General features: G+C 41.7%; 1 protein-coding gene across 4 annotated transcripts in view; it reads left to right on the top strand.

Annotated features, from left to right (window-relative positions):
- The window catches only part of LOC115159534 (nucleus accumbens-associated protein 2), a 41,642-nt gene extending 24,387 nt beyond the window's left edge, over window positions 1-17,255 (top strand). For all 4 annotated transcript variants that reach the window (XM_029709344.1, XM_029709345.1, XM_029709347.1 and 1 more), the window contains 5 exons: window positions 275-1,193; window positions 4,714-4,890; window positions 5,629-5,734; window positions 6,069-6,166; window positions 8,192-17,255. In XM_029709344.1, coding sequence (XP_029565204.1) covers window positions 335-1,193; window positions 4,714-4,890; window positions 5,629-5,734; window positions 6,069-6,166; window positions 8,192-8,715 — 1,764 coding nt within the window. In that variant the 5' untranslated portion in view covers window positions 275-334 and the 3' untranslated portion in view covers window positions 8,716-17,255. The remainder of the gene's footprint in view (window positions 1-274; window positions 1,194-4,713; window positions 4,891-5,628; window positions 5,735-6,068; window positions 6,167-8,191) is intronic.
- The last annotated feature ends 406 nt before the right edge of the window (window positions 17,256-17,661 follow it).

Here is a 17,661-nt window from a genome sequence, read left to right as displayed (position 1 = left end):
TTCCTCTGCCTTTTTCTCTTTCTGTCTATTTCCCACCCTCTTTTCTCTCTCTCTCTTTGTTCACACACTCTTCTCTCACCTTTCTTTTTCTGATCTCTCTCACACTTCACTCTTTCTTTCTCTCACCCTAGCCCACTCTAGCCTCTCTTTCACACATCACTTTCACTTGTCTGTCTCACCTCTCTTTTTGCTCTCGGTCTCTCACACACTGAACTGTATCCTCCTTTCTTCTCAACTTTCCCAATTTGTCTAATCCATCCCTTTCCTTCTACAGATGTACCTCTCACTGATCTTGTCTGTGGTGACTCTTTAAAGCCCCTCTTCCTCCACCACCATGTCCCAGCTGCTCCACGTGGAGATCCCCAGCTTCGGCAGCACCGTGCTGGTCTCCCTCAACGAGCAGCGCCTGCTGGGCCAGTATTGTGATGTCTCCATCCTGGTTAAAGGCCAGCCCTTTAAGGCCCACCGGGCTGTACTAGCCGCCAGCAGTCTCTACTTCCGAGACCTGTTCAGCGGCTCATCCAAGAGCCAGTTCGAGCTGCCCTCATCGGTGACTCCCGCCTGCTTCCAGCTTATATTATCCTTCTGCTACACGGGCAAGCTGACCATGGCAGCCAGCGAGCAGCTGGTGGTGATGTACACCGCCGGGTATCTTCAGATCCAGCATATTGTGGAGCGGGGCATGGACCTGATGTTCAAGGCCAACTCGCCCCACTGCGACTCCCAAACGGCCGCTATGGAGGAGCAGCAACCAGGCTCAGAGCCCCAGAGTCCCAGCAACAACACCCTGGCTGGGGCAGGGACCTCCATCCTGGGGCCGCAGGGCTGGTCCCCCTCCCTGGTGCTGCCCACACGGAAGATCAAACTGGAGGGATGCGATCCGACCCCACTGGGGTTGCCCAGCCTGAGTCATCATAAGAGAGGGTCCTCTTCATCTGAGCTGGGGGGACGGCTCTCCAGGGGGAGCTCATTGTTTTACACAGGGTCGGTGGGGACCACCATCTTCCCAGGGATGCAGCCCTACCCAGTGGCCGGGGGAGAGAGGTCCAGTCCTGGGGCCTCCAGCCTGCCCACCACAGACAGCCCCACCTCCTACCAGAACGAGGATGAGGAGTTTGAGGAAGAGCCGTACGACGGGATCACGGAAGAGGCCTACAGTCAGATCTATGGGCGCTCAGCCAACCCATACGGAAGTAAGTATCAACTGTTGCTTGATAATGCAGTTTTCTGTTACTATATATCTTTTACCTGGTATTTACCTTAGAACTACATGCTAACAATTGTAGTTCTCAAGAAAATACTTTCCAGGACTCACATAAAGTGCTGCCCAATTCTCTGATAACCGCTTAGCATGAGAATATCCTTTGATGTCAAAGCAAAGGTTCCCTTGCAATATCTCACTTCATGAGTCAAATGAAGCAATATTCCTTTCATTTTGAAATGTAAGAATCAAAGAATATGTTGCATATTATACAGACAAAAACAGCCATGTAGAAAAATGGTTTTAGCGGGCAGTATTTAAGAAATGTATTACTAAATGTTGCATGTGAGCTGGAGAATGCATCAGGTTAGTATTCTTGTATCAGGTAACACATTTGATAGCCAAGCGTGCCAGTTTTGTAGGCTGTCCTATACATTGTTCTTACAAAATCATGAATGGATGTGTCATAAATAATGTCACGTTGGCTTCATAAAATGGATTTCATATAATGCATCTATCTCATAGCATGTCATGAATGATATACATCATTTAGGCCTACTAAACATTAGCATTGCATCATGTCATGCTTATAGTCAGTGGTGATTTTAGCATGTAAATCTTGGTGGGGAAAACCCAAAACAATGTTGGGGGATGCATGCCAGCAAAGCCACTACACAACACTAAACAATAGATTAATTGCACTATAACGGTGACAAACGGTGCCCACAAACTGTTAGGGCCTACATAAAGCTGTTCCAACAGCAGTCCCAACACCTTACCACTGTTTCACCTGGCTATCAGCTGAGCCTTGTTTGGCAGCGAAACAGTTCAGCCACATTTACTGCCTTTAAAAAAAACATAGATGATATGGCTGACTTGCTTAAATAAATGTGGTTTCTACTGACAATCGAGGTGTACAAACTATGGCATAAGGGGACAACAAGCAGATAAGAGGCAATCTGTAATTTCGATTCAGACATTAATGAGCGAGTTAGGACGAACGTAGTCAATATAACTATTTGTTCAGCACTTTTGAAATGTACAGCGACAGAATTCAGAACATGGGCCGTTCTTACAGTGTTCTCCCTTTACACCAAATCAGAACCGTAGAATAAATAAAGGGGGCATATAAGCAGACAATGCAAGCTCTTACAGTATTCAATGATTGCATTTCTCTAAAACAGGTTATAGGCTACATGTGCACCACCAAGTCAGAACAGTAGGCAAAATTAAGAGAGGAAAATAGACCAAATTATTAGGGTGAGGCACATGGACTACTGACAGCTTACTACACAACATACACTTGGTATTACTTTCTTATCTACAGTATACATATCTCCCTGGCATATTACATCATTTATGCAGCAGCATACAATACATTTTTTGACTTACCTTGTGGTGCTGTGCTCACTTGGAACAGGAAGATGGCGTGGCGGTCCTTCGTGGACTAATTTTGTCATCAAACTTTGTCATCAAAGTTTGGCATTCTCTGAATTTATGGTGCTTTCAAGACAACTGGGAACTCTGGGGGGGGGGGGGTAAACAAGGTAGAATCATGATGACGTCAGTGATCTTCAGGTCGTAGCTCTAGAAAGAGGCCTGAGTTCCCGACTTACAATTCCGAGTTGGATGACCGTTCAAAACTTATTTCCCCAGTCGGTGCTCGTTTTTTCCCCGAGTTCCCAGTTGTCTTGAACTCACTTAAGTCTGATTTCCCAGTTCTGAGTAAACAGTTGTTTTGAGAGAGGCAGAAATCATGCTGGATTGACAGTATGGCTAATGTTGAATGTTTATCATTTTAAGCTTGGAAAAGAGACCCTTAAACCCAGAATTGGGACCACACACCCACTCCACTGAATTGCAGGCCAGTGATTGCTTTGCGATGCTTACAGTTAGCCACTGATTCCTTCCAAACCACTTATAGTTGAATTTGCGGTTTAGAACTGGTTGTGTAATGTTTATGCCCAATGGCCGAAGAGCATTGTTTTATCTAGAATTTCTCTCCATTATTTTTCTTCATATGACAAGGATTAAAAAGGATTTGCCAGTAGATTTAACTTGATTCATGATGATGACTGCTAGCTAAGAATTTGAAAGTATGATGTTGACATGATCAGTCCGAACAAAGCTACTGTAGATATAACGTGATTTTATCTGTGGCCAATGATCTTGAGCCTACTTGGATGGGCACTTATAATGTAACTCTATGGCAGCACCCAAGGGACTTTAATTTTCGAGCTCTACCCTTAGATTTGGCAGTGACGCAGTGTCACCTTGAGTGACAGAACACTGAGCCAATCACGGCGCAACTAGAGAACATTACCAACCCCTACGCTCCGTATTTTCCGCTGGCTGCCCCACCACCACAGAAATCACTGAGCTAGGCTGAAACCCCTGCACTTTGGAGCTGCCTTACTCAAGAAAGCATAAAAAAGACCATGTTTGTATGGAGGGTTTATTAACTCAATGAAATGTTTTTTTTTTTTTTTACATTGTTTGCAAACTGATATGTGACACGTATTAATGGAAAAATGTTGTTGCTAAAAATGTGGGGCTCAAAACAGGCACTGAATGACAGGTCGCCACTGCTTATAGTACATGGGATTTTATATAGGCATTTGGGAACGCTGTATGAAGTTATACATTTTACTGTACATCGTGACCAACAACAGCTCCTTTATCACAACTCTAATGCACACACACTTCACTGTCCCTACCCTGCAGTGCTTCATATTTTTCGCTGTTCAAGGCATTGCTATTGGACAGGTTTGTCAAAGTCTAGAGTTTCAGCATTCTATCTGCAATCAGTCAGAGCACCCCAGGGTGACATTGTGGGATATTTGAGAGTGGTGTGTGTGTGTGTGTGTGTGTGTGTGTGTGTGTGTGCGCGTGTGCGTGTTTTTACTATCCTTGTGGGGACCAGAAGTACAATTCAGACAAGTGGGGACATTTTGCTGTCCCCCACAAGGAAAATTGCTATTTTAGGCTTAGGTTTAGGGTTCAAGTTACAAATAGGGTTAAGGTTAGAATTAGGGTTGGGGTTAAGGTTAGGGTTAGGGGTTAGGGAAAATATGATTTTGAACTGGACTCAATTGTTTGGTCCCCACAAGGATAGAAGAAGAAACAGGTGTGTGTGTGAGAGAGCACATCTGGTGTGTGTGGACGTGTCTGGTGTAAGTGTTTGTATGTACAGTATCTTGAGGTTAATGGGACGTTTTTGGGAGAGAATCCAGTCTGAAATCAGTAACTCTCTCTCCTGTGTCCCTCAAGATGATGATACAGCACATTGCTTATCTGGAACTTAGAATTGATTAAACACCCTCTTGACGAGATAGTAGTGTGTGTATGTGTGTGACTCTCACTCTCTTTGTCATTCTGTCTCTCTTTATTTCACATAGGGCAAACGCCTCCCTCTCTATAGAAAGGGTTTATAGTTCTATCCATAACTCTTCCCTATGAATTCCTACACTACAGAGTTAACCCTCCCCCTCTCCTCACCTGTCCCTCTCCAGTCCAGGACAAGCCAGAGATGGCAGCCATGCCCCTGTCTCTGGAGAACCGCTCCTGTGTGCTGGTCCGTAGGGACCTGGTGGCCCTGCCCGCCAGCCTCATCAGCCAGATCGGATACCGCTGCCACCCCAAGCTCTACACCGAGGGAGACCCGGGGGAGAAACTGGAGCTGGTGGGAGGTAGGCTGCAAGAGGGGAGAGGGAGATTGATGAATAGTGGTTAAATGTGCAACGTCTCTGTTGGTCTTTGGTAAAAGGGTTGAGGGAAAAGGAATGGAAAGGGGGATGCCTAGTCAGGTAGAGATTAGATCAAATGCTGTATGAAATGTTCAAGTTCAAGTTGATTTGCCATTTGCTATAAATACTTTGGAAATCTTATTCATAAGAGTTGTCACATAAGTGATGGGAATAAAGGGATACAAAATAAGTGATGGAGTGAAATAGCACTGTCAGGGTGATAGAGTACTTTTACAGCATAAATGTTTAAAGTAGCGATAGAAACACAGGGTAATGGAGTAGTGATAGAAACACAGGGTAATGGAGTAGTGATAGAAGCACAGGGTAATGGAGTAGTGATAGAAACACAGGGTAATGGAGTAGTGATAGAAACACAGGGTAATGGAGTAGCGATGGAAACACAGGGTAATGGAGTAGTGATAGAAACACAGAGTAATGGAGTAGTGATAGAAACACAGGGTAATGGAGTAGTGATAGAAACACAGGGTAATGGAGTAGTGATAGAAACATGGTAGTGGAGAAGTGATAGAAACACAGGGTAATGGAGTAGCGATGGAAACACAGGGTAATGGAGTAGTGATAGAAACACAGGGTAATGGAGTAGTGATAGAAACACAGGGTAATGAATTAGTGATAGGGAAACCTATTTCACTCAGGGAGCTCTCTATCATACCACCCAAGGTACATCTGTGTTCATGACACGGGGCCAGCTGATGAACTGTCACCTGTGTGCTGGCATCAAACACAAAGTCCTACTGCGTCGCCTGCTCGCCACGTTCTTCGACAGGTAAGTCAAAGCTAGTCTAAAGGTATTGATTAATAATGACATTATTTACATGTTTTAGGTGTGACTCAGATTCAGATGATGTTAACCTTATCAGTATAGTTTTTATAATGATCTGTTTCATGTGGGGTCATATTCATACTCAAAATCCATCCACATATCCAACTTACATTTATATTTCTTGCTTTCAAAGTGTAATATATATGTATGAATGTATATTCTCAAGTCAGCATAAATCTATGCTTTGGAGTGCAGCACAGTCAGTCGTGTTGAGACATGTAATCCTATGGGTTTGGTGTTACCGCTGCCCTCTGGTGTTGGCTCTGTGTGTCTGCAGGAACACCCTGGCTAACAGCTGTGGAACTGGCATCCGTTCCTCTACCAGTGACCCCAGTAGGAAACCTCTGGACAGCCGTGTGCTCAATGCTGTCAAACGTGAGTCTGGCGCTGGTCAAACTTTGATCTTACATTGTGAAATATCTGTTTGTTTAGAATGGAGGATAATGGTTCATGGGGGTGGCAGCCTCTGTTGAATGATTCTTGTTTAAGAGTCAAACTATTGTAGATGGTTTATGAGATTATGACTGAAGAGGTATGAATTTATGGAAGTTCAAGTACATTTTAACATCACTTGTTTAAGTGTAATATTTGTTTTATTATAATAAAACAACAGTCAACTATGCAAATACAGTTCCAGTCAAAAGTTTGGGCACAACTGCTCATTGAAGTTTTTTTTGTAACTGTTTTCTACATTGTAGAATAATAGTGAAGACATAAAAACTATGAAATAACACATGGAATCATGTAGTCACCAAAAAAAGGTTAAACAAATCAAAATATATTTTCTATTTGAGATTATTCAAAGTAGCCACCCTTTGCCTTGATGACATCTTTGCACACTGTTGGCATTCTCTCAACCAGCTTCATGAGGTAGTCACCTGGAATGCAATTAAATTAACAGGTGTGCCTTGTTAAAAGTTAATTTGTGGAATTTTGTTCCTTCTTAATGCGTTTAGGACATTTCAAGAACTTTGAAAGTTTCTTCAAGTGCAGTCGCAAAAACCATCAAGCGCTATGATGAAACTGGCTTTCATAAGGTCCACCACAGGAAAGGAAGACCTAGAGTTACCTCTGCTGCAGAGGTTAAGTTCATTAGAGTTAACTGCACCTCAGAAATTGACTTGAGACACATCTCAACATCAACTGTTCAGAGGAGACTGTGTGAATCAAGCCTTCATGGGCGAATTGCTGCAAAGAAACCACTACTAAAGGACACCAATGAGAAGATGAGACTTGCTTGGGCCAAGAAACACGAGCAATGGACATTAGACCGGTGGCAATCTGTCTTTCGGTCTGATGAGTCCAAATGTGACATTTTTAGTTCCAACCGCCGTGTCTTTGTGAGATGCAGAGTAAGTGAACGGATAATCTCCGCATGTGTGGTTCCCATTGTGAAGCATGGAGGAGGAGGTGTGATGGTGTGGGGTTCTTTGCTGGTGACACTGTCTGTGATTTATTTAGAATTCAAGGCACACTTAAACAGCATGGCTACCACAGCATTCTGCAGCAATACGCCATCCCACCTGGTTTGCGCTTAGTGGGACTATCATTAGTTTTTCAACAGGACAATGACCCAAAACACACCTCCAGGCTGTGTAAGGGCTATTTGACCAAGGAGAGTGATGGAGTGCTGCATCAGATGACCTGGCATCAACAATCACCCGACCTCAACCCAATTGAGATGGTTTGGAATGAGTTGGACTGCAGAGTGAAGGAAAAACAGCTAACAAGTGCTCAGCATATGTGGGAACTCCTTCAAGACTTTTGGAAAAGCATTCCTCATGAAGCTGGCTGAGAGAATGCCAAGAGTGTGCAAAGCTGTCATCAAGGCAAAGGGTGGTTACTTTGAAGAATCTAAAATATAGCATATATTTTGATTTGTTTAAAACTTTTTTTGGTTACTACATGATTCCATATGTGTTATTTCATAGTTTTGATGTCCACTACTATTCTACAATGTAGAAAATATAAAACATAAAGAAAAACCCTTGAATGAGTAGGTGTGTCCAAACTTTTGACTGGTACTGTAGACTGAGCCACAGGCAAAACGTCTACTGATTTTCAAAGCTGAATGTCTTCCAACTCCCCCTCTCTCTCTCTCTCTCTCTCTCTCTTTCTCTCTATCTCCCTGTCCCTGTCTCTTTCTCTCTCTCTCTCTCTCTCTCTCTTTCTCTCCCTCTCTCTCTCTCTCTCTCTCTCTCTCTCTTTCTCTCCCTCTCTCTCTCTCTCTCTCTCTCTCTCCCTGTCTCCCTGTCTCTCTCTCTCTCTCTCGCTCTCTCTCCCTGTCCCTCTCTCTCTCTCGCTCTCTCTCTCTCTCTCCCTGTCTCTCTCTCTCTCCCTGTCTCTCTTTCTCTCTCTCTCTCTCTCTCTCTCTCTCTTTCTCTCTCTCTCTCTCTCTAGTCTACTGTCAGAACTTTGCGCCCAACTTCAAGGAGAGTGAGATGAACGTGATTGCTGCCGACATGTGCACCAACGCGCGGCGCGTCCGCAAACGCTGGCTGCCCAAGATCAAGTCCATGCTACCCGACGGCATGGAGGTCTACCGGGCCGGTGTAGGGGTGGCCGCTGGCGTTGGCCTGGGCCTGGCCCTGGGAGCCGCCGGACCCGGTGTGGTGCTCCCCTTCGAAACCGACTTCAAATCCCTGAACCCCTCTAGCCTTTCCTTGGACCAGAGGCTGTACCCGGAACTCAAGGACCCGCTCAGGACTCACGCCCTGTTGGACATGGGCAGCCCGGGATCGGGGGTGGCTGTAGGGGAGGACGTGGACGCGGAGATCGTTGGTTCCCAGGCAGAGGGGGATGAACAGCAGGAGGAGGAGGAGGAGGAGATGGGATTGGATGGTGTGGAGGGAACGATGATGCCGGGAGGCGAGGCCGGAGAGCGGGGTGTCATGGCCCCGGGACAGGAAGGGGAGGAGTTTTGAGAGGGCCTGATAGTGAACGGGCAGTGAACATCCCCTGACTACTGTCTCCGATCCATCCACCGCCACACTTTGTCTATCGCTTGCTATTTCTTTTCTCCTCCATCTCTTGTCCTCCTCCATGCTCTCCAAAGGGAACCTCTCAGCACGAGAAGCCACGCTTGCAGAACTTACAGTACTGTGCAATGAACAAACACACACACAAAAACACACACACTGCAGTGTATTCTTTAGCAGGGCAGAGAGTACAAGAAGTACAAGATTTTTATGCTGAATTGACACAGGCATTGCTGGGGAACAAGCAGAATGACTTAGCGAATATAAGAAATCTCTCATTTAAACATGGAAAACATTACTTTACTATTTCTCCAGATCATTTTTTGTGTTCTGGTTCATCTTCAAGACCCCATTGTAGAAAACTGAACAAAGTAACGCTGTTGTCATTCCTGCATAGTAGTAGAACTTGCTACACAACAGTTTACTGTACATCTATGGGATGGATCAGATAAGACTGTAAAATGATAGCCCTCTTTCTTGGAATAGATAGATAGATGTATTTGATCATTTAAAACATGCATTTAAAATCATCAAGTTTGACACAAAAAAGTTTGAAAACATATCTCCATTGTGATCCTCTTAAATAAATGAACAAACATAAACACAGTAATCCTAGGGTACACAGTAGACCTAAACTACTAGGCATACTTGGGTTACAGATATAATAATAATTAATACGTTATTATTTAACCTGTATTGCGCTTTTCAAAGGAAAGCAGAATGGGGTCTGAAAATAACCTCAGTAACGTTGAAGCAGCTTACACTGCACTGGCTGTGTGAGAGACTGAACGTACAGTTCTCTACAGGAACAACATGGATCAGTGTATTCAATACAAATGACCATATTCCTTCTTTAAGTGAAACACAAATTCTTGGAAGAAATCATATGATCTCATCTCAACATACAGAGCAACAAATCAGTTGAACAATTGCATGTGGGGAAAAACCAAGCATGTGATTTTGTGACAGAGAGGAGAAACTTTTAACCTCTCATCCTGTTGCTTAAGGGTTGTGGTTTTCCAACTGATTGAACAAGTGATCTGGAAATATGAAGGGCTTTTTTGTCTATGGATCATCCTTATACAAGATGATTTCTTCTATTAGCCAGTCAATGCATTGCCTGTGTCTTTTGGCGGATAGACTCACGTATATACACACACTGTTCCCACACACCTTGTGATTTTAACATCTGATACAGTACAGATGCATCTGAGACACTGACCAACCAGCTTAACAGTGTTTGCATCATTTAGCATACATTTACAAAAAAACAAACAGTATCACAATGCCAGAGACACAAACATGCACTAACACAAAGCTTCCATGCAAAATGAATACAGAGAATCAACAACAACAAAAAAACAGAGCCATTTATGAATCTGCATACAGAAAACAATCAGCAGTTGCCTGAAGATATATCATTAATACTCCGAGGAGGAGAGACTAGTATACGTGTTTCTCTTCGGAGTCATGCGTTTGGCCTACGTTTGGCCTACGTTTGGCCCAGATTTGTGTAACCTGGGTTTGGCCTTGGCCTGGGGTGGAGGCATGCTGAGAAGAAAGGATTGGCACTAAGACTACAGCACCCAGCCTACAGCTTCCTTTCATCCTCCGACAATTTTAATTGTTGTAAATTATTGAATGAAACTAATATGAGACATTTCTGCTGGCTTCTTTGAAGAGGTTATAGAGAGGGATTGATGGTAAACTTATGGAGCTGCTGAGATATTACTGTTCTAAAGAAGTAACTGACATTTGCCCCCTCATCTTGGAAGGTTTGAGGTTAGTGGACTTGGACGGTTGATCATGCTGACGACGACAGTTAGGGAGATGAGAGACAAAATGTTGCACAGCGGCATTTACTAGTTTTGTCGCACTTTTTCTTTTTATATATTTAGTCTGTTCTAGCTGTTAATTTTTGCCACAAGTAAGGAGTCTAAATGGAAGGGTTGCTTGGGGTAACATATTGATAGGCCTATCAGACACCCACACTGTATGTATGTTATAGTTTATGAATGTGTACTTTAATCTAACACCTGGTTAAAAACATGAGGTTTAATCAACTCCCAAAACAGTAATTTGAATGGAAAGCCTTTTTTTGTTGTTTTATAATTGCATGATGGGAAAGCACATCATGTTTGTTAGATATTATTGTTCTGGAAACATCTATTCTATATTTACTAAAAAACAAGATTAATCTGGTTTCAGAAACAAATCTATTTTTGTCCCCAATGTCATTCGACTACAGCTTACACTGGGCCAACTTTCAAAACGCTGGCATGCTTGGGATAACATAACAAAGAAACAAGAGAGAACAAACAAGATCACATTTCCTCTTTCCAATGCTTTATTATATGTGCCATTTTCAAGATTAGGCCAGTTGTGTTGTGTTTAATATATATAATGTCCTGTCGTATGGTTCTTTTGGGTAAGCTTTAGCATGGTCCTGTTTCTGTAATAAGGAGCCCAGATTTATAATTGCACTAGCTAGGAAATGAGAAAACAAATACGTTTACAAGAGTATTTTTGGAGAGATGTGACCTGCAGGGAAGGGGGATGAGTGAATGGTTGTTTGAGACTGTGGGTGAATGTAAACTGTAGCACTGCTTCAGCTGGTTTCTAGCCCTGGTAGAGCATAGGAACAGTACTGTACATTCAAGTACAGAATCTTGGTGCCACAAGATACAGTTATTTTCTAGCAGCTTGTACACTGTTGTATCTGCTCATATAAAGTGGGCCGGAGAATGGAATAACATTAACAATTATTTGAAAGAAAGGTGACTGACTTTCCGTCTTAAGGGCACTGGAGCTGCTGTGTGATTTCAATAAAGAAGGATTGTGAAGATGTTTGCCGATGTCGGTGAATACCCAAATATACAGTCAAACTTGCCATGTTTGTTGGCCTATTGATAGGTTGTTCACTTATTCTATCTACATCCCCAACAAGAAACCAATTATGTTCCTTGTTCTTTATCTAATCCATAATTAAACCTGCTTGTTGCAACTCATTAATAGGATAGACGGTCTGAATACCAAGCCTGTAATATAGGTAATAACTGCTTTCTCCTTTGGTCGATTTGCATGTGCAACCACTACTGGCTCTAAGGGGAAGTGAAATGGCTTTCCAGTGCAATACTGTCATCAGGTAGGGGTTTCCCTGTGATGGGAAGTGTTGATGCGTTTCCTGTTCTGAAGAAGGGGCGGGGATCAGTGCCTTAATCGAGACTGCAGGGGAAGAGTGTATTGTGCTTAATCATCTGTTTGTTTTGGGACTTCGACAAATAATTAAACTAGCTTTATTAGAGTCATGATGACAGAATGGAGAGCCAGGTATTGTTTTTTATGTACAGTTCTGAATGCTAAGGTAAAATAAGTGCTGGCGTTAAATAGGCTTTGTTTTCACAGAATACATTGGCAGGTGAGGTTAGAATGTGGGAGGGGACTTTCTTTTTCTTAGAAAATTACCCCTTTACTGTGTGCTCCTGTAAGCAAATAATACAAATATTAAGACTCTGGTATGGAGCGATTTCAGTGTCAACAGAAATAGTATTTGAATTCCATAATTTTTTATTCGTATTAGGATATTACATTTGAATTTAATATTTTTTAATTTGTAATGCACAAATGTATAAATTGAACTTGTATTTCATGATTTGAAACTGAATTGAATGAATATTGCATTCAGTTTTAAAATTATATTTCAATTCATTCAGTTTCAATATGGTAGATATTGCATTCATTGTCTGTTTATCAAGTTTACAAACTATAATTTTAAGTTCATCAAAGTTTCATATATTCAATTTCTCAGATGAATTCAGATTTAGTTTTCAAATTAAGTTCTCTAAATGTAGATTCAAAACTACAGACAACATCCTTGTACTTTGCCAGCCAGGAGAGGTAGAGGAGAACAGATGCTCTCTGTGGTAAACCAAAGCTTCTGGCGGTTTCTAAAGCCAATTTTCTTCCTATGAATTTGTCTCAGCCGTTTTGGCTATAAGCTACTATAACCCCATTCCTGGAAGCTAAGACTCTCTGGAACATGGGCATGCCTTCTGTTCCCGTCTATGATGATCACAGGTGCACAGGACACGTTAGAAGGGAGTGTCACAAATAAATGCTATTTGGTCCCCATAAGAATATAGTAGAATAGCCCTGTCATAGCCCTTCTAAGGATAGCCTTTCCACTCCCTATTTCTTATTGTTCTTGTGACTGACTGGGTTAGAACCAGGCCTCTTGCATGTCACAAGACTGTGTTAGCCCTCTAAGCTAAAGCTCAAAGGGATGAGTTCAGGAAGCTAACACAAGTCTTAATGTGTTCAGCAAGGTTACTCATCAAAAGAGCGTGGTTTATCGAACCACCTCCGTTACATTTCACCCCCCTTTGACCTCATACTCAGAGATCACGGCACCAATATAGCTAACTGGTTTCGAAATCAGGCCTACTGCACAACACATTCTGTGGCAAACAGAAGCAGAAGGATCTGTCCACCCCATTTAATGAGAGTGCAGCAGAGTTGGTTTGGTGATCCATACATGTGATGAGACCTTGCCTGAGACCTGAAGACGTGTTTGTTTGTTTGATGGGGTTCTAACCCAGGGCTCCTATGCACCAGACAATGCAACTTTTCAGGTCTCAGACAAGTTACTCATTATGCGAGCGTGGTCACCAAACCACCTGTCTTACACTTCACCCCCCTTTGACTTCCTCCTTGAAGAGACCCTTCTAAGTCACAGAACCAATGTCTAGGCTTTACTCAGCAGGCTAACACAGTCAACCCAGTCAATCACATGTTACTCTTGTAATGACTATCCTTGCCAGAGACTTGAAACTAACACGTCTAACACAAACTCAGACATGTCAAACTAACAAATCTTTAGGTCTCAGGCAAGGTGGCTCATCAAATGAGCATGAACCACCAAACACGCTCTTTTCATGAGTAAGCTGAGTTCGAGTTTCAGTATGAGCTGAATCATTGGGAAGCAGTAACGTTAAAGGAAAAATCCACCTAAAAACAATATTTTAGTATTTTTTTCATTAATACAGTCCCAAAATATTTTGCATGTCAGCTGTTAAGTTTTCAAGATATTGGACTTTCAAGAAGTAAAGTGTCAATTGCCACATCATCGTGATGATGCCAAATGCATCATATGACGCAAAAGACGTGGCAAGTGACACTTTGCTTTTTGAAAATCCTATATCTTGTAAACCTGACTGCTGACATGCAAAACATTTTGGGATTGTATGAACAGTGGACTAATAAAAAAAATCCTAAATATTTTGGGTAGAGTTTTCCTTTAAGCAAGCAGCGAGTCATCCTTTACATGAAATTCTTGAATTTATACCTAGAATCAAATCAAAATCTATTCAAATTTCTAGGCTTTAGCTAAATGGGCTAACACAGTCTTGTGACATGCAGGAGATCTGGTTCGAACCCTTTCACTCACAAGAGCAATATTAAATAGAGAGTGGAAGGCTATGACCGGGGCTATTCAACTATATTCTTATGCGGGCCAAATTGTGTTTTTTGTGACACTCCCTTACGTGACCTGCGCGGCCTGTGATCATTTTAGAGGTGAACAGAAGGCACGTCCATGTTCCAGACAATCTTAGCTTTCAAGAACCGAGTCATAATAGCTTATAACCAAAAATTATTCAAATGCTAGAGCCAAATTCATAGAAAGAAAATCAATTCAATTCACATTGGCTCTAGAAGCTTCCGTTTACCACAGATAGTGTTTGATTCTATCTGTTCTCCTCTACCTTTCCTGGCTGGGAAAGTACCAGCATGTTGTCTCTGGTTTTGAATCTGAATTTAGAGAACTTCTGCCCCTGAACAAGGCAGTTAACCCACTGTTCCTCGGTCATCATTGAAAATAAGAATTTGTTCTTAACTGAGAGCCTTGTTAAATAAAGGTAAAATAAAATAAAACAACGGAATTTGAAAACTAAATCTGAATGCATCTGATCATTTGAATGTATGAAACTTTGATACCCTTGAAATGCTACTTTGTCAAATTGATACACATACAATTAATGCAATATCTACCATATTGAAACTGAATGTATAAATATTGAATTTAAATATTCAATTCAATTGAAATAGAATTTAAAACGGAATGCAATATTCATTCAATTCAGTTTCAAATCTTGAAATACAAGTTCAATTTATGAATTCAATAATTCAATTTGTACATTACACATTCAAAAATATTACATTTAAATTAAATATCCTAATACAAATACAAAACTATGGAATTCACACACAATTTCTGTTGACACTGAAATCGCTCCATATTCTGGACAATATGTGTGTCAACACGAGAAACACTATACTGTGACGTTTTGCATGGGCATGCGATAGGTCTAGCGATTCTGACAGGCTAGAATAGTGGCATATTATCACATACACAGTAGATTAGAAACCTTTGTTAGATTCATGCTACTTGATCAAATAACAACCAAGTTTACTCCACTTCTTGTCAGTAGTGATCTATACTGCCTGAGTAGCAGAATATTTAGTTATTGGTGTCACTTTGTTATTTCAAAACCACCTGAATAACATGTAGACTTGATCAATCTGAAATATATATCACACACTCAACAGTTATCACCATGAATGACTACAGACTGGAAAGGCTTCGAATGAGCCGTGGAGTAGGCTACAGTAGTACAAACTTTACCCATAGGAACCCTTGTTTTTATACATTGTCTTTGTTTAATGCTTCAACCTGTTTATATCTGATTCACTTCCTGCCTGCCTTACTGCATCTGTTGTACCTAAATCTTTCCAAGCCACACAACAAAAAATAACTTAACCCCACTTTTTGTGAGGTCGAAGTTAGAAATGAAATGATGCTGCGCTAGAAAACTGAGTGATACTCAGAGAATGTTGTGGCTAACCTAAAGAGAGTGAGCTCTGTTTGTGGTGGCTGAAAAGAATGCTGTCCCATATGTATGTAACATAATATAATGTTCTAGTTTACAATGTTTACTTAGTGTAGCACTTTGCTATTTCTTCAAATAGAGGCCTAATCTGAAACTGCATTTTAGTTCAACTTGCCCAACAAAACTGTATGAACACAATGAGCAGGAAAGATTGTGGGATTGTAGCGAGTGGGTGCTGAGGTCCACCAATTTGACAACGCGCTATGGAAGGTCTGCACGCAGTAGCCTACACTGAGCTGTTAAGTGTTCCCCGTACCAACTGCTTTGTGTGCCATTTGGTTACCCAATTCCTACAGTACCCACTTATACAGTGCTCATTCCTCTAGTGTGGCGGTCCTGGAAGGAGAGGTTCTACACTAACTACAGGTCCTTTCATATGGATTGCCGATATGACGAAATCCATCAGGAAATCCCTGTGTGTTTCTTCTTAGGATCAGTGACGAAATAACAACAGGTCTTTATTCAATGACTGTAATAGAATGCATGCTGAAACATTGAGACGCCCATTAAATTAGGCCTACGTAACTGAAGTCTATGATACAGACACACCATGCAATTCATTTCAAAGGTATATCAGGCTCTTTGCTATGGTCGGCTCTGAGCCTAGGACAAAGAAGACGACCATATTTGAGTGCATTTTGTCTACCGATACAAAACCTCCTATTGAACGTTTGCATAAACCCACCCAGTTTACAGAAATTGTAATAACTACAGTAAGGCTTGAGGTATCGTAAGACTGACTACTGTAATGGATGTGCATGTGAACCTATAGACAGACTCGGAAAATAACTGCACTAAGTTTGTTTGTTTCTCTTTGAACATAATGCCAGCACTTTAGAAATAATAAAAGAAAAAAAATCTTTCAAAATGTAAGAGTGAAGGTTGGAGGACAGTCTTAAGTCTCTGGGAGCAACCTTTAAAGCCATGTTCGTAGAGCACTGACAATCAGAACAGGGAAGACCCACCTGCACTATGGGAGATGTGTCATCAATAGCTGGGCTCCTGCTAATTCCTGCCTTGTTGCTTCCAGCTTTGCTATTGGTCCATGTGAGCTACCTACTCCAGAACGGAGGCCTGTGGCAGTGCCACAGGCAGTGCCACAGTGCCAATGAAATTACATTGAACCAATGTGGAATAGACGTTAAATTGATGCTTGTCCCCAGTGGGAAGTGACTTTTCACATTTGTCGATGTCTGAGAGATTGAGTTCCATTAAGCTGGAACCTGGCAAAATGGGACAGGAGTATGGGGGTGGTTTTAATGGGGGTGGAACTCTGTGACTGCTTTATATTTGAAAAGATAATGATTAAAATGTATATGCGCCTTCTGACTCAAGCATCAATAATATATACAAGAGAAACACAAGATGCTACTTTTGATGTTGCATAAAGAATAAACAAATCTCCATTCCAAATATGTTTTTTCCTTCCACCGCCAGTTTTAGTTGAGGTTGACATTGTGTAGTTCACGAGTAAATTGATTTCTTTCAAATGCAATACTTTGAAGTCTGCCTTCTAATAAAACTCCTTACTTCAACATATATTCCAGTCTTCTTGTTTTATATTCCCTGTTTGTCATTATTATTATTCTTTAAACTGGCCACTTCAACATGTACCAGTCCTTGTTGAACTGGTATCAACATGAATAGAGCAATTGGCATGGTAGTCCAATACAGTGTTCAGAAAACTCTGGAAACAAATACAAAAGGTTTCTCAAAATGATTAGTAGTTACTCTAGGTCCCTCAAGTTATAATCTAGACTTCGAAGCGGTTTCACTGCTTCTTTTATTATTCTTATTCCTTCCCTCTAATCAAGGTCTGATTTAGACCTGGGACACCAGGAAGTTGCAATTCATTATCAGGTAGAACAGAACCAGCAGTACTCCCCACCTCGATCATAGGGTAAGATAGGAATACCCCTGCTCAGGTGTATCACCTTTAGTCACA

The sequence above is a fragment of the Salmo trutta genome, chromosome 23 (genome assembly GCF_901001165.1).
Source record: "Salmo trutta chromosome 23, fSalTru1.1, whole genome shotgun sequence".
In the NCBI taxonomy this organism is placed as follows: Eukaryota; Metazoa; Chordata; class Actinopteri; order Salmoniformes; family Salmonidae; genus Salmo; species Salmo trutta.
This window is presented reverse-complemented; position numbering and strand designations above follow the sequence as displayed.